The 21749-nt window shown below is 48.4% G+C and overlaps 1 protein-coding gene across 1 annotated transcript in view; it reads left to right on the plus strand.

Annotated features, from left to right (window-relative positions):
• Nucleotides 1–21749, plus strand: part of DOCK2 (dedicator of cytokinesis 2) — a 369901-nt gene that overhangs the window by 327094 nt on the left and 21058 nt on the right. Inside the window, exons 35-41 of the mRNA XM_033096340.1 lie at nt 3747–3903; nt 5749–5789; nt 9813–9903; nt 10524–10643; nt 14364–14453; nt 16306–16410; nt 18423–18564. Coding sequence (XP_032952231.1) covers nt 3747–3903; nt 5749–5789; nt 9813–9903; nt 10524–10643; nt 14364–14453; nt 16306–16410; nt 18423–18564 — 746 coding nt within the window. The remainder of the gene's footprint in view (nt 1–3746; nt 3904–5748; nt 5790–9812; nt 9904–10523; nt 10644–14363; nt 14454–16305; nt 16411–18422; nt 18565–21749) is intronic.

A 21749-nucleotide genomic window follows, 5' to 3' on the forward strand; every position in this document is an offset into this window, starting at 1 on the left:
CTCCTGGATATCCGCACAGCTGTTTTTCATTGTCACTTACACTCCATGGTGGGCCACAAGGGAGTGGAACAGCTATGTGACCTTGGCAGGACCAAGATTAGAACCTCGCCCCATGTACTTCATCTATAAATTGAGAGTTTTAATAATTCATACTGAAAGGAGATTATGCGACTAGTAAACAAGATAATCAATAAAACGGGCTTAGCACAGCCTCTGGAACATTGGTGGCACTCAGTAAGTGGTGGTGCCGCTATGTATTATGGGAAGTTTCTATGAATATATCTGCTTCCCGTGCTGTCCTGGAGTTCAGCGAGCCCCTAGTTTCCAGGACAGTACATGTTTAGTGGATAGATGGATGGTGGATGGAGGGATGATTTCAAACAAATCTGCCCATTTGTCTCACAGTCCGAGGCCTTATGAGCAGCTTTCCTACCTCTTGCCTCAAGAATAGAGAAACTAAGAAAGCCAAGTGTGGGGACAGAGCCAGGAGTGCAGTTTCCAGGCTCTCGGCCTCACATAGAAAGGTGCTTGCTCAGGTAGTAAATGGCCATCAACTGTGATTGGATGGATGGCCATCAGCTGTGGCTAGTTGGACGTCAGCTGTAACCAGTGAGCCATTGGCCACTAATATAACTGCGTGGCTGTGTTAGCAACAAATGGGGGCCTAGCAAGAAGATGGTGGCTGAGCTAGCAAGAGCGGATTGTGGATTGTGGATTGCAGAAAGGTGGATGCCGCCAGCGAGAATATAGTGGTGTGAACCCCTATCTATGGCTCCGTTGGTGTTCCTTTTGGGCCTCACCATATCCTGCGTTCTTGTGCGGGGAGTGGGAGCTGAGACCTCGCATGACAACCTGCATGACACCAAGACTTTGTTCTTCTAAGCTCTTACTTCTCAAAAGATGACCAGAGTTAGGATCACAAGACTCTCAAGCCCTGGCCAGACCTGCTGAATCAGAAGCGACTGACATAATGCCCAGGTATTGCCATGCACACTGCAATTTGCAAAGCAGTGGACTAAGCCAGTGGTTCTTAATGCTGGCTGCACATCAGAATGACCTGGAGAACTTAAAAAGTAAAATACTACTACCTGGCTCCCACCCCCAGAGATACAAAGTCATGGACCTAGGTGGGCACTGACCTTGGTCAAAGCCCCCTGGGGATTCTAACATGCGGCCAGGGCGGAGAACCACTGGTGTGGCCCAACACAGGCCCCGAGATGCCTTCTGCACTGGGAGCCTGTGAGAAATCACACCCCAAACACTGAGGTTGCACTGTCATTAGGGTGGGAGCAGGGCTGATCCGACCGAGTCAGGCACAGCTGTCACTGAGCCAATCAGGCCTAAGTCACAGGGCAATTTGCATCCCTCTTTGAGAGCCAGGAAACAGGTGCTTCTCCCACGGTGAAGATGGATTTGTCTGATCGCAGCCACAGTTTGAGACGTCTCCTCCTGGCAACCTGGCTTCGCTTCTGGGAGGGAATGACCCTCCAAAATCCTTGCTTTTCTCACCTTGCCTCTTCTGCGAGCTCTTGGGACTTCAGCTGCAATAGGGAGAGTAGCCAGAAACAAATAGACCGGGTAAGCTTGTCTACTCAAGATGTCTGAGAACACACCACAACATTTCTCTGTGGGAAAATATTGAACAGTGATTGTCTAGATTCTCAAGGTCACCGCTAACTACCAGAGAAATGTTGGCAAGGTCATTTAATTTCCTCCACTGTAAAGTGAAGTATATATATATATATATATATATATATATATATATATATACACACACACACATATATATATAACTTATCAGAATTACTGTGATGATTTTTTAAGAAAAAGTGACTAGTACAGAATAAGTGATTAATAAGAAATCATCATTAATAAAAAATTTAATCCATCTGTCTCTCCCCACCTAGCTTGTGGGCTCTAGGCATGAGTTTTAAAATTAAATTTATCAGGATGAAAATGGTTAGTAAAATTACTTAGGTTTCAAGGGTGCATTTCTATAATACATCATCTATGTATCACATTGTGTGGTCACCACCTAGAGTCAGTTCTTCCATCACCATATATTTGACCCTCTTCCACCATCCTCTGTTCCCCCCTTAACCTCTGGTAACCACTAAACTGTTGTCTGTTTGCGACCATATGGATGGATCTTGAGATTATTATGCTAATTGAAGAAAGTCAGACAGAAAAAGTCCAGAACCATATGACTTCACTCATCCGTGGAATATAAAACTGAAAGCAACAAAGGAATAAGGCAAACAAATGAAAACTCATAGACACATGATTCTTTTTTATATTTCTTTTTTTTCTTTCTCCCCACCCCCCCCCCCAATGCCTAGCATAGTGCCTAGCAATTAACAGGTGCTTAAGGAATCTCACATTTTTTGTTTTTAAAATTTAAAATATTAATATTATAACAAATGTAAAATTTTCAAATAGCAGATGCACATTTAAAGTGAAAATTGAACATCGCCTTCCTCTTTTCCCCAACCTCGATCCTTTGTCAGAAGCAACCACCACTGAGTTTGATGTTTATCCTTCACGCACATTTATAAACACACGGACACATGGTGCAGATGTGCACTCCGATTCACGTAGCGTTTGGCAGTCAGACCGTTGATACTTACCAACTGTGTGACCAACAAGTGAATTGACCTCTCTGTGTCTTAGTTTCCCCATCTGCAAACATCCCATCTCACAAGACTGCGGTGGGAGATGAAATGAGTTAAAATTGGTAACACATTTAGAATAGTGCCTGGGACATAGTAGCCTCTATGTGAATTAGTTAAATAAGAAACAAATATTGTTCTGAGACTTACTTTTCTCAACTATCTATTTTGTACAGCTTTTTGTGTCAAAACATATTGATCTCTTATGCTCTCTTTTTTTTTTAATTGGGGAATATTGGGGAACGGTGTGTTTCTCCAGGGCCCATCAGCTCCAACTCGTTGTCCTTCAATCTAATTGTGGAAGGCGCGGCTCAGCTCCAAGTCCAGTTGCCGTTTTCAATCTTTAGTTGCAGGGGGCGCAACCCACCATCCCATGCAGGAATTGAACCTGCAACCTTGTTGTTGAGAGCTCACGCTCTAACCAATGGAGACATCAGGCCACCCCTCTCATATTCTTTAATGGCTTCATAGAATTACATTTTGTGAATGTGCTTTAATTTATTTAACCATTTGCCTATGGATGGACATTTAAGATGGTTCCAACTATTTTACTATTAGACATAATTTATAAGTATTATAAACATATCCTTGCATACTTCTGGGAATATTTCTGTAGAATAGATTCCCTGGAGTAGAATTGTTGGGTCAAAGGAAATGTACATTTGCAATTTTGATATTGTGACAATCGCTCTCCCAAAAAGTTGTACTGGTGTACTCCCAATGTGGGCATGTAACCGCGACCACTTCCCCCACACCATTGCCCACACTGCAAATTTATTTTTATTTTCATTTTTTCCCATTTCGATGGTGGGAAAAAAATTACAGTTGACCCTTGAATAACATGGGTTTCGGTGACATGGGTCTACTGCTTTGCAGTCCGTTGAACTGCTGTATGGGCAGAAAAGTTTATAAATGAATAAGGGATTGAGTACATTGATAAACTGAGCCCATGAACCCGGGGAGCTGGGGGTCACTGGGTCATTCGGCTTGAGCTCCTTCCAGTCCAGCCCCCTCCCCGCCCAGCATCCGCTTTCTCCCCTGGCCTTGAGCTCACTGCCCTCCCGTCTGTGCCCGCAGCCTGATGGAGTGTGCTGTCGCACACCCCACCATTTCCAAGTGTGTGGAGAGCTTTGTGAACCTGGTCAAAGGCCTCCTGGAGAAGCTGCTGGATTACCGGGGCGTGATGACGGACGAGAGCAAAGACAACCGCATGAGCTGCACTGTGAACCTGCTGGTATGTGGGGCTGCCCAGCTCCCCCTGGGTCCAGTCGGACTGCAGTCCGGGGGGCAGGCCTGGCGTTGGGGTTCACTCTTGCTCCTGAAAAGGAAGCAGCGCTCAGGGCTTTGGAGATCGGAGAAACGTGAGATGGAACCCGTGCTCCGCCAGTCACTTCCCCTTTCCGTGCCTCGGTTTCCTGACATGTGGAACGGGAATGAGTCTTACCTTTAGCACTTAACACATCGCCTGGAAAGAAGGTAGCACTAGACAGTGGGTAAGAGTACGAGCTTTGGAGTCACACAGCCTGTGGGTTCTCATCCTTCCTCTGATAATTAATAGAATAGATGAGTCCAGGATGTTTTCTGAAGGTTTAGTTTGCTTATCTATTCCATGGGGAAAATAATAGTACCCATTTCTCAAGTTGTACAATCCTAGCCGATGGTTAAATGCTCACTATGAGTTTCCTTCTCTTACAGAACAAAGTAATACTAATAATTAGAATTTACAGAAAATTACTGTGGGACAGGCTAACCAGAGTAGCTAAACCCAAAGCCAGGCTCTTGACCCATGTACCACAGTACCTGCCACACGCCAGCTCCCAAACAGGCTCCCTTCCTATGTCCTGTGATGTCACGAGACAGGTGGTAGCAGCCACAGTGCTTCGTGGCCCCCATATTACCCCCCCAAGTGGTTTAAATGAATCAAGTCGGCTAAAGACCATGCGGCAACCGTCACAGCACGCCCCTGCCATTCCCCGTGTTCCAGAACTGCGGTACAAATCCCGTCCCTATAGTTCCATAGTAACGCGGCTCCAGTTTCCTTTTTAACAGCCTCCGTACATATTGCCATTGATGCTCCAAAATGCTAAGAGGAGTTTAAAAGCCCTGGTTACAGCAGAAAGGAATCCATTGCTCGTAACTCCGCCAGGCCCAATTTACATATGGAGCACGAAGAGGGTGTTTCCAGGAGTTTCACAGTTCTCTCTATGAAGAGGCAGGAAGAGTTGGTTGAAGAAATGGACCTCCAGCAGTCAGACTGACCAGGGAAAAAGCTCGGGTCAGGCAGTTCTAGAAGCAGCTAGACTCTGCTAGTTTTTGGTGTCGGGATGGTGTCGGGGAGGAGGACGAGATGCTGGTGGGAGGGGCAGAGGTGTGGGTCTCCCTGAGGTCTAGTGCCTCTCTGCCACTCACTCACTGTGCCCTGGGTGCCTGGGACATGTCACGGCCCCTCTCAGAGCCTCACGTGCAGGGCGGGGCCCTGGATTAAACTGGGGCTTTCTCGAAGCATGGCTCTGGGGTCAGATCATGACCCCCTGGCTGAAAATCTGTAAGGACTTGCAGAAAATGTGTGGGATTAGGATCTCTGTTGGAGGAGTTTGGGACGACCACTGGTCTGAATGAGCCCCACGCTGGAACAGGAATCGGGCTTCTTCGCTTTGCCCAGGTTAAACGTTTTTCATTTAAACGTATGGAATCTCATCCTAACTCCTGATAGTTCTGCACTGTCAGGGCTTGTGACCTGTTACTATCCCTGGGATCTATTAGGATTACTGTTCACTCTGACTGTTGCTGTTACTCTGGTCCACCTGAGCACGGGGTCTGAGCTTTCAACTGCACCCCCTGCTATGTGACCCTGAGAACTTCCTCTGTCCCTTCAAAGCCTCAGGATCAGGGCACTGACTTTCAAGACAGAATTTCCTAGTGAGGCTGTTTGATGCATTCAGGAAAGTACCTTTCTTGCTCTCATCTCAGGGCCCCCAGATAGTAAATAGCAGTGTTCCTGTCATCTCCATCACTATACCCTCCACCCCTGCTGCTCTGCAAAGAAAAACACTCATCACTGTTTTTCTCCCCTACCTAGAATTTCTACAAAGATAACAATCGGGAAGAGATGTACATAAGGTAAGATTTTTGTTTTCTAAAACCCAGACTTGCTGTGTCACTCTCCTGCTCAATATTCATCGATGGCTCCCCGCTGTCTTCAGAATACAATTGAAACTTATCTTCTCGGCAGTCAGGCCTTCTGTGTACAATTCCTATCAGTCTCCCCAGATTCAGCTCCTTCCATTCTCCCCTTATCAGCCCCCAAACTCCACTTGGAGTTCTCTGACCTGCTGTTTTGCGGTACCCACAGATCATACTTTCCTTAACCCACCTTGGGGGTTGAGCTGGTGAATGGCACTGCATTTGTTGCAAAGCAGGCGTGTAAAGCCTTAGTCCAGGGTTTGTAAGGCATGTAGTCAGGTCATTAGCCAGCCCATCTCCAAAGAGAAAGAAATGCCGCGATTCATGATGCCACTTTCTGGTATTTAAAAGATACTTGGAACATATCATGAAGGATGTTTTTGGGGACATTAGCTTAGAGCAGAGAACTCTTGCCAGTTTTTCTCAGAATCTCATTTTTTTCTCCAAAGTTTTTATTTTTTTTAAATCAAATCATTGTTATTTTTACTCTTTACAAAAAGAATACATTTAATTACCCAAAAAAAAGCCCTCGTAAAATATGGAGAAACTAAACAAAAAAATGAAGTAAACTCCCATAATCCATACATATTTCCATATATATATGTGTATATATGTGTGTGTATGTATGTGTGCGTGTTATGTATGTGTGTGTGTGTATATATATATATATACACACACACATACATATATATCCTGAATTCTACGCATGCATATTTTTGCAAGAATAGGATCGTATTGCTCATGATTTTTTCTTTGCGTGACAATTCCATGTCAACAGATATATTTCAACATCATTTTTAACAAAACTATAAAATTCTCTTTCCAGAATATACCACAATCTATGTAGCCAACCCTGTATTGTTGAACATTGAGGTCGTTCCCATCGTTTTTCTGTTCTAAATAGCACAATGACAAAGTTCTTGGACTTACATCTTTACGCACATCTTTATGAGACAAGAACCCGCCAAGTGGAACCGACCACGCGGTTAACAAGCTCGGCAACCCGAGGGCTCTTGGCACATTCTGTCAACGGCCAGGGATTCCAAGTCTGAACTCACTCTGCTATTACGACAGATATTTTGACGTGTTTAGTTTGGTATGATTCCAGAAATAGGAACTATCATTTGGCAGAAAGATAATTCCACAGGCTGTCCTGAGTTTGGAGAGTATATATCACCGCACTAGACATGACTTACTATGGTAGCACGAAGCTTTGGGCTCCTAAGAGCCTGGGTTCTTCACCTTGTTTTTCTGTGAGCCTGGATAAATCACTCAGTCTCTCTGCACTAGTTCCCCCCTGTCAGATGTTTTCATTCTACCTTCTGTTCTGAGGATTACATGAAATGCTATAGGTAAAGCGCCTGGCACATAGTTCCCTCCCTCCAATCTCTCTTCTTTCCCATTTTAGAAATGCAGATGGCGAATCCCAAATCTCCAGAAGCTTTGGAGATGTGAGTCCTCTAGTAATTTAGGGAAACCACACTTGCCTAAGCCAGACACTGTAAACAGGATGTAGTCTGAAAATCTGTTCTGTTTGGCAGGTGTAGTATTTTAAAACATTTTTCAATTGGTTGCCAAATTTTAAAAATCTAGAAATTTTAACACAAAAATAAAACTGTCCCTCTTCTCCTGAGAAACTCAGAAAGTATGGTGGCCACACTGGGCCCTCATCCTGTCCTGACAAGAGTCGCCCAGACTGGGTGGTGGCAAGCCCTATAGACGGGGCTGTGATCACACGTCTCTCTTCCCCCATTGACCTTCACCAGAGTGTCTGACGCAAGCTGCCCATCTACCATCCGTAGGTGTTTGAGTCTGAATCCCACGTCGGGCCCATCAAGGCATCTTCCTTTGGGCTCTGTAGTTGATCACCAAAGTCTTGAGTTGACAAAGGAGAGGAGAGAGTGCTTGGCCAATTGAGGAGCTGAAAATAGCAGGGAGCTCTCCATCTGACTTCTCTCTCCAGTCATCGGGGCGTCTCAGAGACCAAGGACAAACAGGATGAGATAAGGTGGGATTCAGCCACGCATGTAGGGGTTTCTAAAGGTGGACCACAGGCTCAACACTCCCTACGTGCAGGCCATGTGCAATTTCACTAATAACTCTGATCGATCAGCAGAAAGTTAAGGGGGGAAGAGAGTGGAAAGGCTGTGATTGTAGAGGCAGAAATAGCTGGTTTCAAAATCTTGTTTTACCTATTTCTAGCTAGAAATAGCTACGTTAGCACAGGTCTCAGTGTTCTCTGCCAAAGGACTATTGGGAGGATGAACTGATAAGACCTAAAGCACCCATTTGTTGAAGAGATGAGGGAAGACTCTTTCTATCCGAGATGCTCCCCCTTTTAGCGCCTTATCTTCAGATCCCAGCCCAAGTGTCTCACTGTGGAAACCTTTCTAGAAGCCCCACCTGGATGCATCCTGCTGTCACAGGACCAGAGACCTCTCCTTCACAACATGGGCCACAGTTGTATTTTTGCAACTAGTTATTTGATTATTTGAGTGACATTTGCCCCCTTTCCCGAGACTATGAATTCCAAATCCTGAGAACTGTGTCTGCTTTTGCCACCACATCTCTAGTGCCTAGCACAGCCTGTGTGCTCACTACCATTTTGCTGGTGGAATAAACAAATGAGCAGAGGTCACTAAGGTGTCCTGGCTCCTTAGTTTCACAACCACTAGTTGGCCTTCCTTCTCCTCAGAACCTTTGGCAGTCCCTACCCCGAGGTCAGGCAGCCTACAGCTGGCCTCCGGCCGTGTTTTATGGGGCCTTGGACTTTAAACGTGTCCTTCCTCGTTGACACTCTGTGCAGAAAGCTTGCTTCTAACAGGAACCGAAGCCTGAGCATTGAGACCTGTTTTGGGGACAACTGCTTGGGAAGCCCTTTGTCCCCTGTACTTAGACAGTCAGGGCAGAATCCTGCATGATTCCCGACAGTGCCATTCCTCCCAGAGGAAGGGACAGTGGGCATCGCATCACAGCATCTTCTCTTCACCAAAGTACTAAAAGTTGGGTTTAAATAAATGTGCCTGGTGACATGCAAGTCACCAGAGCAGGGGTGCTTGGGCTCTGAATTCTGTTTCCAGCGGTGGCAGGAGGCCATGTGTTGTAGGAGAACCACGTTCACAGTGGTAATAGATAATAGCTGTCATTGCTCAGTGCTGGCTGCGGGCTAATCACTCTCAGGGCAAACTCACTTGTAGAAGCAGCAATGCCAGCCATCACTTTCTGAGCCTTCATACATGGTCTGCTTGGCTCTTCATATGCCCAGCAACTCCACAGGTAGGTTCCGTGAGTACTGCCATTTTACAGGTGAGCAGAGTAAGGCACAGAAAAGTTAATTCACCGCCCCTGAAGACCTAGTGTGTGTCAACTATCTAGGAATTGACCAGAAGCCCCTCCTTTTGTTCCTGCCCTGTCCTCAACACCCCTCAACTGTCAGTCAGCCAAAGGATCAGAATTGGGACGTCACGTTGCAAAAAGGCTGGGAGGTGGGAGTGTGATTCTTGTTGACTAGTAGATTCTGCTGGCTGACAGCTCCGGGCCTCAGTGGGAACTTCTGGTCTCTAGGTCCGGGTTCGCTTCCTTTTTTACCAGGAAATGCACTTCCTTTACCCCCAGAGAACACTGGAGAGAGGGTAGGAGCTGCGCTTCACAGTGCTGCGGTTTGTTGGCGCTCCTGGAATAGTTCTATGATTAGAGCCTTGGCTCCAAAGGCAGTTAGCCTGGGATCACGTTCCAGCTCTTCCATCTGCTAGCGCGTGACTTCTGACCAGTTACTGAGTTCTCCTTCTCTGATTTCTCTTACTTGTCACATTGCGTTGGCCAGAGTCTTCAGTATGAAGCTGAATAGTACTGGCTGGAAGGGACCCCCAGAGGTGTCCAGTTGTTCTGCCTGATTCCTATGGCACCTGGCCTTGCCTCCTGGGCATTACATCTGGTAACTCAGCACCTGTCCCCAAACAGGTACCTGTACAAACTCCGCGATCTTCACCTGGACTGCGACAATTACACGGAGGCCGCCTACACGCTCCTTCTCCACACCTGGCTTCTCAAGGTACTGCCCTTTCAGCGAAGGGGCTTTGTGCTGGGATCCTCTGGGGGCCCTCACAGCAAGCTGAAGAGATTTTTAAAAGAATTAACCGTGTAAATTTTGTTTTGCTTTGTGCCCCAAAACTCTTGACCTGACAGGTTATTTTTCTGCACCGCTTTGCCTGGTCATGTAAGGTCTCGCCAAAGGTGACCTTCACCTTTGGCTGCAGCAATGACCCCTGGAGATATGTCTTGCGGTTTCATATAACATCCAAACAGTTTTATATACCATCCAAACATCAACTCTAAATCACTAACATGCCCAGTGAGCTGTTTCCCTTCTCTTGAAAGTGCTGCCGTAGTTGGACAAAATCCGAGGGATTGCCTTTGGCTTTTGACGAGCTGGGACCGTGTCTCCTAGGGGTTCAGAGAAAACCCCCACAAACCACGTATGTGAGCCCACAGAGTCAGGTGCCTCTCAGCAATCAGCAGGAGGCACTTCCCACGTGGAAACTGCAGACTAGTGACTGTCTGACTGACCGCTGACACCCAGGGGTTAGGGGGGCAGCAGGGGTGTTTCCAGGACCTCCTCTCACTCTTCATCAGTGGGGAGGCCCCTGCTGACTCTGCGTGTCCTCTCCACAGTGGTCAGATGAGCAGTGTGCGTCTCAGGTCATGCAGACAGGCCAGCAGCACCCCCAGACCCACCGACAGCTGAAGGAGACGCTCTATGAAATCATCATAGGCTACTTTGACAAAGGAAAGGTAATCGGTCCCTGTCTTTTCTCTCTGTGGGGACCCTGGCTACCGGGCAGGGCGGTTCTCTCCCATCCTCCACAGCCAGTCCATGTGCAGATGTCCCTCCCACTCCTGTCTGGTCACTTCTCTCCATGTCCATTCCCACCCCTCCGTTCACAGCACAGTATTGCACCCCTGGGCGCTCAGTGAGTCCTCATCCATCTCCCTGCCTCCTCCAGTGCCCCCGACAGGGCGATCATAAGCCATATATTGGATCACGCCATTCTCCTGCTTACAATCATCTCAGTGCTTCCCCCATTCCACTTAGAACAAATTACACAATCCTCCCCGAGACTCACGAGGCCCCCCGGGAGCTATCCTCTGACTGCTCCTCTCACTTCATCCCTGCCAGTCTCCCTCTTTCTCATATGCTCTATATGCCAAGTTCTTTTCTGCAGCAGGGCCTTTGCACTTGCTTTTCCCAGCTAAGGACATTCCTCTTCCATAGCGCCCCTTGGCTGGCTCCTTTTCACAGCTCAGGGTTTTGCTCATATGGCACCTCCTCAAAGAGGCCTTCCCTGACCACCCTAGACAAAGCAACACCCCTGCCCTCGGTCACCCTTATTGCCTTTTCAAAGCACTTGTCACTACCAGACATCATTTTTCCTTGTTTATTGTCTGGCTCCTCACTTTAGGATGCCATGAGTGAGGAGACTTGTCCACTGCCGAATGGCCAGTGGCTAGAACAGAGCCTGACATGCAGGGACCAATAAATATATGTTGGAGAAATGATTGAATCGAGTGTATGAAAGGCACTGCGGTGCCATCACTGATCTCTAAACAGCAAGGACAGATGCTTGGTGGGGACTGGTCAGGAGGTGAGCCAGCCCAGCTGCTGCCTACCCTCCAGTCTCCAGGGAACCTACTGGAAGCACCACCCTGGGGGAGACGTGCCACAGTGGCCTGAGTTTCAAACCTTGTTCCTCTACCATGCACAGTTCCTTTGGCTTCTCCGAGACTCTAATTCCCTCCCCACAATAGTGAGATAGTGACAGTACCTGCTTCCTGGTTACAGTGTATAAATTGGGTGAAAACATGCCTATAGAGCATCTAGCATAGAACCTCGTACGTAGTGATATCTTGTTAAATTGTAACTATCACCATCTTACCGGACTCCGCCTTCAAGGCCCCTGGCGACAGGTCGCTTCCTCCATCAGCCTTCTGTGAGTCCTCCAGCTTCCCCACAGCCCTGCCTCTCCTCTGAATCGCAAGCCCTCTTACCGTTCATCGGGACGTAATTTAGCAGTTAATTTTGGTCTGCCCTATCACTGCGGTTCATCACATCTGTCTTGGGCTGATCTCCCCACCTTCCCTGGAGAGACGACATGAGGTAATGTCTGTGGAAGGGCTTATAAATTCCCAGGAGTTGAGCAGCTGGAGAACACTGTTTTTAAAATGCACAATTATAAGCCTCCTGAGGGCAGACAGTCTGCCATCGCCGGAACCTCCTGCTCGACCCCATCCAATCAGAGCTTACCATTAGTCCACCAGCTGATTACGTCAGTGGGTCACAGCAGGAAAGCCCTCCAAGTGCCTGCTGAGCATTGTCCTCTGCAAGGTATGCAGTTCAACCCGCCTACGCTGAGCAGAGAGGACAGAGGCATAATCCCCATCTCAAGGACCTTACCGCCCAGTTAGCCAAACAGACGTGCCCGTCCTGATCTTTTTTGCACATTACCCTTCCCTGTTGTGCAGTGATGGGGGAAGGGACGGAACAGGGTGGTACCAACGGGCTTTGGGAGCAGAAAGGAGGGCGAAGATGAGTACAGCTGTCTCCAAAAGCCACTGCTGTGGAAGCTTCTAGAATAAAGCCCAAACTCTTTAGCACCCCTTCAACTTCTTTTTCCTGTACTTCCCTTCAGGAAAATTCATTGCTCCAGACACACTCAGTGGCTTTCTACTCCACAAGTCCATCTGTCATCACCTGGTAGACTCCTCTACCTTCCTCAAAACCCAACTATGACATCTTTTTCTGTGTATACTTTACCCGCTTATGTTGTAGGAAAGCATAGACTATGTCTTATCCATCTTTATATCTACTCCATCACTGCACACCATACCATGCTTAGAAGCCAGCAGGTGCCAGAATGTATTAGACTCAGAGAGATCGGTGGCTGTCAGGTCCCAGTGGCACCGAGGCAGACCTATGGGCCCAGATCTGACTGCCTGCCTGGCCCCCTTCCCGGTTCCTCGGTGGTCTAACGCATGGGGAGAGCATTTCTGGCCTACTATGGTGGTTGGCAAACAGTCCCCTGTCCAGGGTCATTCCCACCACCTTCTCATTCAGGTTGAAGAGAAAGCACCCGCCCAGCCTGGCCCCGCGGGCTCGGTTCCTCCAGGCACATAAAACATTTTGATGCTACTCACTAAGCTGCCAGGGGTTTCTAGCCACAGCTCCTCCACTCAGCACTTGCTCCTTTTTGTTTTTCTGCTTGGACGCAGGGAGAGCACTTTTGCAACAAAGCACACACTGCATTCTGGCAACCTCCCCTCTTTCCTCCCCCGCTCCCCCCAGCTTCTCCATTTAGGTGCATTTTCTATTTTACACTGAATATGAAATATAATGAGTGTCCCTTGGAACCGCCAGATCTCCAGCCCACTCTGCATCCCCGCTGCCTCTCTGCAACCCCTTAAACCAGCCCCTTTGGTTTAAGAGGGGGGGTGATCTACTGGCTTCAGCCTCAGAAAGAACAGACAGAAAGGAGCCCCTATGCCCAGGGTTTGTTTTTCCTGAATTGTTTTTAAAAATGGAAAAGACCTATTTTCAAAAAGGTTTAATCACTCTTTTCAGTAGGCTCGTGCCACACCCACTCCACCCCTCTCTGTGCTGCCCCCCTGCCCACACACACACCCCAGATGACCCCCTTAAGAAGGGACTAGCATAACATTTCATTTGCACACATGACTAAGTTAAGAGCTGTGCTATGCTGCATGGGGCCCGTTAGGCGTACTGCATCGTGGCCCCAGAGTCCTGTGGAGAGGGTCAATCTCCTCGTAAGTGTCCTTACCCGCCCCGCCCCCACACACAAAAGAGCAAAAGGGGGAAAGGAAGGGTGGGAGAGGAAAAGGGAGGGAGGGAGGAAAGAAAGTTGGCCAGAGGGGAAAGATCCCAGGAATGAACATCAGAAGAACTGGATCTGGCCCCATCTCTATGTCCAGAAACTCTCTTACCTTCGGCCATCTGCCTACTTCTCTGTGAACCATCTCTCTTTGGAAAATGTGGCCAACACCTCCCAGCACCACCTACACACTGGCAGTCTGAGGGAGTCAGGGGTCATTTGCTTCTAAGGCAGGATTGAAGCAAGGCCACAGGTCACCCCCAGGGGGGCATGCTGGCCCTGCTTTTGGTTGGGCATCTGAGCGGGGACCTTTGCTCTGCCTGCAAACCTCATTTCTCACCTGGGAAGTGAAGATACTGCTAGTCACCTCTCAGAGGGGTTGTGACGGTCCTGGGAGCCCGTGAGTAAAGTGTTTTGCCTACTCCGTGGCTGCTCCATGATTTATGAAGAAACTAGGCTGGGAAGCCGAGGAAGGGTCCTGCTCCCGGAAGCACGTGGGGCCGGGGCTGGGGCTGGGCCAGGCTTGCAGCTCAGTCTCAGAAGGCACAGCCACCCAGGTCCCTTCCTTGGCACAGGCTCTGCAAGCCTGGAGGCCCCCCTAACCTCTGTCTCCATGACCTTCCTGCAGATGTGGGAAGAGGCCATCAGTCTGTGCAAGGAGCTGGCAGAACAGTACGAGATGGAGATCTTTGACTACGAACTGCTCAGCCAGAACCTGGTAAGGCATTGCCAGTGGGGCCGACTGTCCTGGAGGCGGGGTGCTCGGAGGGCGCTGACTCCCCAGAAAGCCCGGAGAGGGGACAGGAGGCCAGCGAGGTGGGTCGTAGATAAGGAATGGAAGTGGGGCCTGAGCTGAGCGAGGCTGGGCTGAGCGGCTCCCTCCCAGTTGGGAATATTTCCAAAGGGGGGAATTCTGGGAAAACTCATCAGCGACAGTTCCTGGGATGGAGTGTTAAGTAGCTGCTTGGCACCAGGCGGCTACTGCTGTTGCATATCCAATCAACGCTGTGCTCCATTTGCAGTAAAATTCCCACAAATCACTAAGCCAATTAAATAAAAACGCAAATTTGTGCTTTCTGATTAACAGATAAATCACATTAAAATGCTCCCCGTCTGGCCATTCCCCATTAGCTCCTTGCTGCTTGTGACTTGGTGGGGAATGTGGGAACCGGGGGGAAGCCAGCCTGTCCTGCTGCTGCTGCTGCAGAGGCCGGGGCTTGGACGGGAGGCGGCCTCTGCAGGGCAAAGGCCGAACTTTTTGGTTGCTCCGCGTACCTATTTCCTGGTGACTGGAGAGCCAGGACCCAGGGCCCCATCATGGCCCGCTGTGAGAGGCCAGTCAAGCTGTTTCCAGGGAAACGTCAAATGAGAGCCAGGATGCTGGGAGGGCATGCGGAGCTTCTGCTGGTGGCCGAGGTGTTCTCACCTGATGCAAGCACACAAGGCCTTGCCCCAAGGAACACTTACAGCCCCACGTGTGCGTCCACAGAGATGTTTGTGGGTGTGGAGGCACACATGCCTCCTGAACGTGTGCATTCACACACACACACACACACACACACACACACCCCCCACGCCCGTACACATTCACGCTCACTCCAATCTGCATGCATGTCTGGGCACCCAGCTCACATCACATAGTCTCGTGCACGTTTTCTTCCATGTTGCGTCATATTCACGATGCCAGTGTTCGTGAGGTGCACTGTTCTTTTTTATGTGCCGTGTCATGATTTCTGTCTGGCTAAGACCAATTGTAAGATGCCATCCGGTGCAAAGGGGGATGCAAACTGTTTCCGGTCATGTTAAAATGTGGACACGGATCAAATGTTAAGCATGCACACACAGGAACACATCCATACCCAGAGACACGTATCCATTCGTAGGCCCTCACAAACACACGCCTGGTGTGTATGAAGCGTGGCGGTAACGGGGGCGCTGGCCAGCTGGCTGGCTTCACCTCCACACCTGCTGGCTGCACTGAGATACCATTTCTTTATCTGCAAGACGGAGATACAGTACTCGTGGGTAGTTATGATACTAGTAAACGAGCTGCTACAGTAGAGTGACTGACATGGGACCTGGTGTATGGTAACTATTACTCTGACAGTTGTCCCTTGGTGGCAGTGGAGCACTGGTTCCAGGACCCCTTGCAGATACCAAAATCTGCAGATGCCCTTATGTAAAATGGTGTAGGATTTGCATATAACCTATATTTGCATATGGGCTACCCCAAGGTAAACCTACACCAGTCACCACATGGGCTTGGATTCAGTGTTGTGCCCCACACATGGCAAATTTAGGTGTTTTTTTGGAGGGAGGGAGACTTTCTGGGAAAACTGTTTCAAATATTTTCAATCTGTGGTCGGTTCGATCTACGGATGCGAAGCCCATGGATATAGAAGGCCGGCTGCCCTGTCATAATTGCAGACATATCCACAAATGTGCAAATCTGTGCACTTGGCACGTCAGTTCTGGTATAATGGTTGTGTCTTCACTGTGGCCCCCTCGGAGTTGAATGTGCCTTTGACACACATCTGTGTTGTTCCAAGCTGTGAGTTTTCCTCTTTCAGATCCAGCAGGCCAAGTTCTATGAAAACATCATGAAAATCCTCAGGCCCAAGCCAGACTACTTTGCTGTCGGGTACTACGGCCAGGGATTCCCCTCCTTTCTGCGGGTGAGTTTGCGGGTGACATAGACACAGGCAGGTCCCAGGGCCCTGGCACCTCAGCTGCCCGTCTGTGCTCTGACTGCCAGGGCACAGGCTCTGTGCTCTCCCCCATGAGTGCAGCCCCACCCCACCCCCTCCCCCAACCCCCCTCCATCATTGTCACCTCAGCCACCCCCTGTGTTTCTCTAAAGAGTCAGTCACCAGAGCTGCCTCTGAGGTCAGGAGTCTCCCCTCCCTGGGAGGAGTTATTCAGAGAGAGGCTGGAGGACCCTTCTACCCAGCATGCACTGCAGAGCACTGGTTCTCAGACCTTTAGGACTCAGTACCCCAATTTTCTCTCTTAACAATTATGGAGGTCCCCAAAAGAACTTCTGTATTTGTAGACTCTATCTATTTTTACCATATTTAAAATTAAAACTAAGAAAATGTTGAACTGTAACTTATTTAAAAATAGCCATAATAAACCCATCACATGTTAACATAAATTGCATCTTTAGGAAAAATAACTGTATTTTCAATTTAAAAATTAGTGCAAACAGTGAGATGTTTCATATTTCTGCAACTCTCTTTAATGTCCAGATTAAGAGAAGATAGCTAGATGCACATACCTGCTTCTACACTCAGTCTGTTGCGATGTCCCCATCCCACAGGCTCTGGAAAACTCGACTGTACACTCGTGAGAGGATGAGAGAGAGAAAGGCGAAAAGAGCTTACTGTTCTTATGAAAAGAGCTTTGATCTTGCGAGGCCCTGAGGGGTCTTGGGGACCTTTGGGGACCCCTGGAGCACAGTTTCTGAACCACTGTTTTGGTGGATAGTTCACTGGTCAGCTATAGGCTCCCTTCTAGTCTGAGTCTATGGTTCAATTCCGAGCTCAGGGAGACACAAAAGAAGCAATGAATCTGACCTCTGACCCCACTTGATTTACAGTCTAGTCAAGGGGATAAATCACTCACCGTAACAGTCAATGTGGAGTCAGAGTGGACACAAACTGCAGAAGGCATAGATAGTGGCGGTTTTCTTGATGGAAAAGAGGTGACATCTCCAACCTGATCGTACTCCAGAACCCCCTGAGGAACTCGTTAAAAATGCTTGTGCCCGGGTGCGACGCCCACAGGTTCCCTTTCAGCAGGTCTGGAGTGTCTCGGAATCTGAACTTGTAAAAGTCTGGGCCCCTCTGATGATCTGCCAGGTGGAAGCCCTGGTATAGAGAGGTTTGAGGTGCAGGTTGGGACAGACTAATGAGGGGCCATTAGAGGCTGCACAGACCTGGCCGAGAACCTCGGCTCTACTGGCACTTTGAACTAGGTCTCTCGTCCTTGTGGGGGGCTGTCCTATGCATTGAAAGGTGTGTAGCAGCATCTCGGGCCTCTCCCCAATAGGGTCCAGTAGGCCCCCTCCCCCGAGTCGTGACAACCAAAAATGTCTCCAGACACTGGCAGTGTCCCTTAGGAGGCAAAATCCCACCCTGTGTGAAAACGACTAACCTAGAAGAGGCTGGTGTGGTCATGGAAGGTAAAGCGTGTGACTCCATGGAGCCAAGTGGTGCAGGACCCCAGTGCTGGTCCTTCCATCCCACACGCCAGCCCACGTGGCCCATTGAAGGCGGGAGAGATTCTGTGGTCACATACGGAGGAGATAGGACTAACAGCGTAAGCCGAGTGAGGGATTATGCTAAAGCTGTACATAGTGCTTGAAATGCATGATTTATTAGTTTCTCTCTTCACTCTGCGTTAAAGTACTAATGATTTAAAAAAAAGAAAGAAAAAAGCCAGTCTGAAGAAGCTCTCGGCATCCGGGATCTCCTCTCCCTTTCAAGCCAATCTTTTTAAAGAAGTGGTGGGCCCAGCTAGAAGGTCGGTGAGTTGAGCTCCTCCTTTCCTTGGAGGGGAAGCAGACAGGACCAAGGTCCATAGGAGGTCACCATGCGCTGTGCTCGTGTCACAGACTCCCAGCTGTACTTGGACCACGTCCTCCAAGCCGGGGCCTGAGGTCTCTGATAGTGTCATCTCTCTGCAGAACAAAGTGTTCATCTATCGAGGGAAGGAGTACGAGCGGAGAGAAGATTTCCAGATGCAGCTGATGAGCCAGTTCCCCAATGCAGAGAAGATGAACACCACCTCTTCCCCTGGCGATGACGTGAAGAACGCCCCAGGCCAGTGTATCCTTGGAGAAGGCCCCAGCCAAGGGGCCAGACGTGGGCAGCCCTGCCGGGACTGGAGCCACAGTGCCCAGCTTAGAGCTCACAGCTGCCGTCGGAATCATTGCCGTGGTGCCAGTTTTCGTGTCCAGTGTGGGATCCAAAGAACCCATCTCAGGAAATTGCAAAGGGTGCATTCATCCGCTCATTCATTCATTCATTCAGTCAGTCTTGTAATGAATGCTATCAAGCTCTGACTCTGTGCCAAGCATTATGCAAAGGGCTGGGGGTTATACTCACAACGTGGTCCTACCTCAGGGAGCTTAGAGCCCAATAAGTAAAAGAGACAGTGAACAACTAATTACACCATTAAATATGTATTTAGAAAAGTGGGACCGATGCCAAGGAGGCTATGCAGGGTGCTCTGATTAGAAGGGCAGGGAAGGCTTCCTTGAGGAGGTGATGTTTAAGGTGAGTGACCAGCCAAGCATCGTGAGACGTGGGCAGGGCGTCCTAGACAGATGCAAGGACTATCCCCTGACTGGGAAGGAGCGTCGCAGGTCCTAAGAACTGAAATGGTGCCACACTGCTCTTCTAAGAAAATCAGAACTCCTGAGTTCTGAGTGAGGCCTCCTGAGTGAGGCCCCTGACTGGCTCTCCACTGCCATTGCCCCCAGACTCTCCCTTTCTTTTCTCGTGCCCCTCTGGCCACACCGACCTCTTTTCTGTTCCTTAAATACTCCCAGCTCGTTCCCACCTCTGAGCCTGTACGTGTTCTGTTCCCTCTGCTTGGCATGCCCTTCCCCCAGCTCCTTTCTTACCCCTCAGATCCTTACTTGGGGTCACCTGCTGGAAGGGGCCTTCCGTGACCACCTAACATGGCGTTCTCTGAACTCTTTATGACTATATTATCTCAAACTCTGTTTGTTTTGTTTAGAGAATGGATCCCAATCTGCCGTTATCTCCTGTGCTTTTTAAAGGTACATGTACGCTAGAGCATAAGCCCCATGAGGGCAGGCGCTTGTGATACCTTGTTCACTGCAGTAATTCCTCCGTCTCCCACAGTGCCTGGCCCAAATAGGGAAATACTTGTTGATCAATAGAAAGATAAAGGAAACAAGAAAGAGAGAGACAACTAGAGAAAGGTCAGGGAGAGGGAGCCAGCTCAGTGGCGTGCAGAGGTGACATGAGATGACTCCACGAGGTTGGGCAGGGTGTGGTGTTCACAGGGCGGGGAGCTGGTCCTGGGCAGGATGCAGGGCTCCCGGTGGCAGGAAGTATATAAGCCCAAGGCTAAGGCAGGCAGCTGAGCAGAGGTGCATTCACCCAGCCTGGCGCCCCACTTTGCACCCTTTAACACAAATTAAGTTACAACCTTTAAAATGGGATTGACAGGTTGCATGGCTGCTCTGCTAAATCTGCCGAACCATAATCCAACAAATCATTTCCCTCGGGTGGTAAATATTCATCTGTAACCTTTTCATTATGCTCGCCTGTCCTTCATGCCTGTTCTACCATGTTTATTTGCAAGAGGAAATGCAACTGGTGGTGGGGCTGGCTGGTTACAAATGTGAGTTTGGTTACAGGCGAGACACGGGATTAGTATAAGGCCCTTCTAAGTGGATATTTGGTGCTGAACAGGCCCATGGCCTTTTAACTTGAAGTGGGTGGAGAGAGCATGTGTTCCTGGGCCACAGAGTGATATATAGGCCTGATTCAGTGCCCAGAATCAGGTGGAAAGGAAAGAGGAAGGTCTGTCACTTGTTAAATGTCCTCCGTACTTTACATGGGATGAGTGCTTTATAAGCTGTATTCCTTTAATCCCCATAAACCCCTATAAGGTCAGTATTAATTTTTCTTACTTCATAGAGAAGGAATATGTGAGGGAGACAGGTCAAGTTACAAAGCTAGTTAGTGATGGAGTTGAGATTTGCACTCTAAGATCGATCTGTCCCAAAGTCTGTATTCTTTCTATAATGGCATCGTTTTGTTTAAGATTCATGAACAGAAGGTGCATTATTGACTGTTCATATACTAGGCATTCTGCATGCACTGTTTTATTTTATCCTTGTAATAATCCTAGGAGAGGGATATGATTACTCTCTGCATTTTACAAATAAGAAAACTGAGGCTCAAAAACTGTAAGCAGATTACACACGGTCACAGGAAGTGATGGAGTTAGGATTTGAGCTCAGATCTGCTTTTTCCCCCAACTTGAGCTCTTAGTGCTCTGTCCTCTTGCCTTCACTTATTCAAATGCCAGCAAGCACTTTGGAAAGGTGACAGATCTCATGTCTTCCCACTTAGGTCTCCAGGTGGGGAAAACACTGAAAAGCAAAGGTCTCTTGGTTGGGTGTCTCCTGTCCCCTACCCTCCTCTCTGCCCAGACCCTGGGGAAACAATTTTATGCATAGATTCACACGTGGTGAGAGTCTAGCCATGCGTCCTCCTGGTGTCACTAGCTTTGGGTTATACTCTTGGACCAAGGATGGTTGCTAAGATCAGTAGACTTGACCTAGAAACTTCTTTACAACAGGAGTTGGCAAACTTCTCTCTACAGGTCCAGATAGGAAATATTTTAGTCTTTCTGGGCCACATGGCCTCTGTCACAACTCTCAACCCTGCTGTTATAGTGGGAGAACAGCCACAGATAGCACAGGCATGGGTGGGTGTGGCTGTGTTCTAATGAACTTTATGTATGAACCCTGAAGTTTGAATTTCATAGCATCTTATATGTCACAAAATACTCTTTTTTTTTTTTCAACTTAAAATTCACTTAAAAATATAAAAACTATTCTTAGCTGTGGACTGTGCACAAACGGATGGTGAGCTGGATTTGACCTGCAGGCCACAGTTGGCTAGATCCTGCCCTAGACTTAATCCAGGGTGACTTCCCTCCCAGAGAAGGCTGTTGGCTGTATGGCTTCAGAAAGAAAATGGTCTTCCTGCATCTAACAGAAATCTTTCCAGTGACAGTTATTCATTTGTTTTAAACATTCTTCTCTCTCCCCCTCTAAGGGACTCTCATTTGACGTCACAGTACTCTTCAGAGGGAAAACAATTAAATCCTCAACATAAATTCTAGGTATTTCTGCACTAAACATCTTGGCCACAAGCATTTTTACCGTGAACATTTTCTCTGCAGAACTAATTTGCCATAAGGCAAATTTGCTGTAAAAGGGAAAAGTGAATAACAAAATTAAAAA

The sequence above is a fragment of the Rhinolophus ferrumequinum genome, chromosome 24 (genome assembly GCF_004115265.2).
Source record: "Rhinolophus ferrumequinum isolate MPI-CBG mRhiFer1 chromosome 24, mRhiFer1_v1.p, whole genome shotgun sequence".
In the NCBI taxonomy this organism is placed as follows: Eukaryota; Metazoa; Chordata; class Mammalia; order Chiroptera; family Rhinolophidae; genus Rhinolophus; species Rhinolophus ferrumequinum.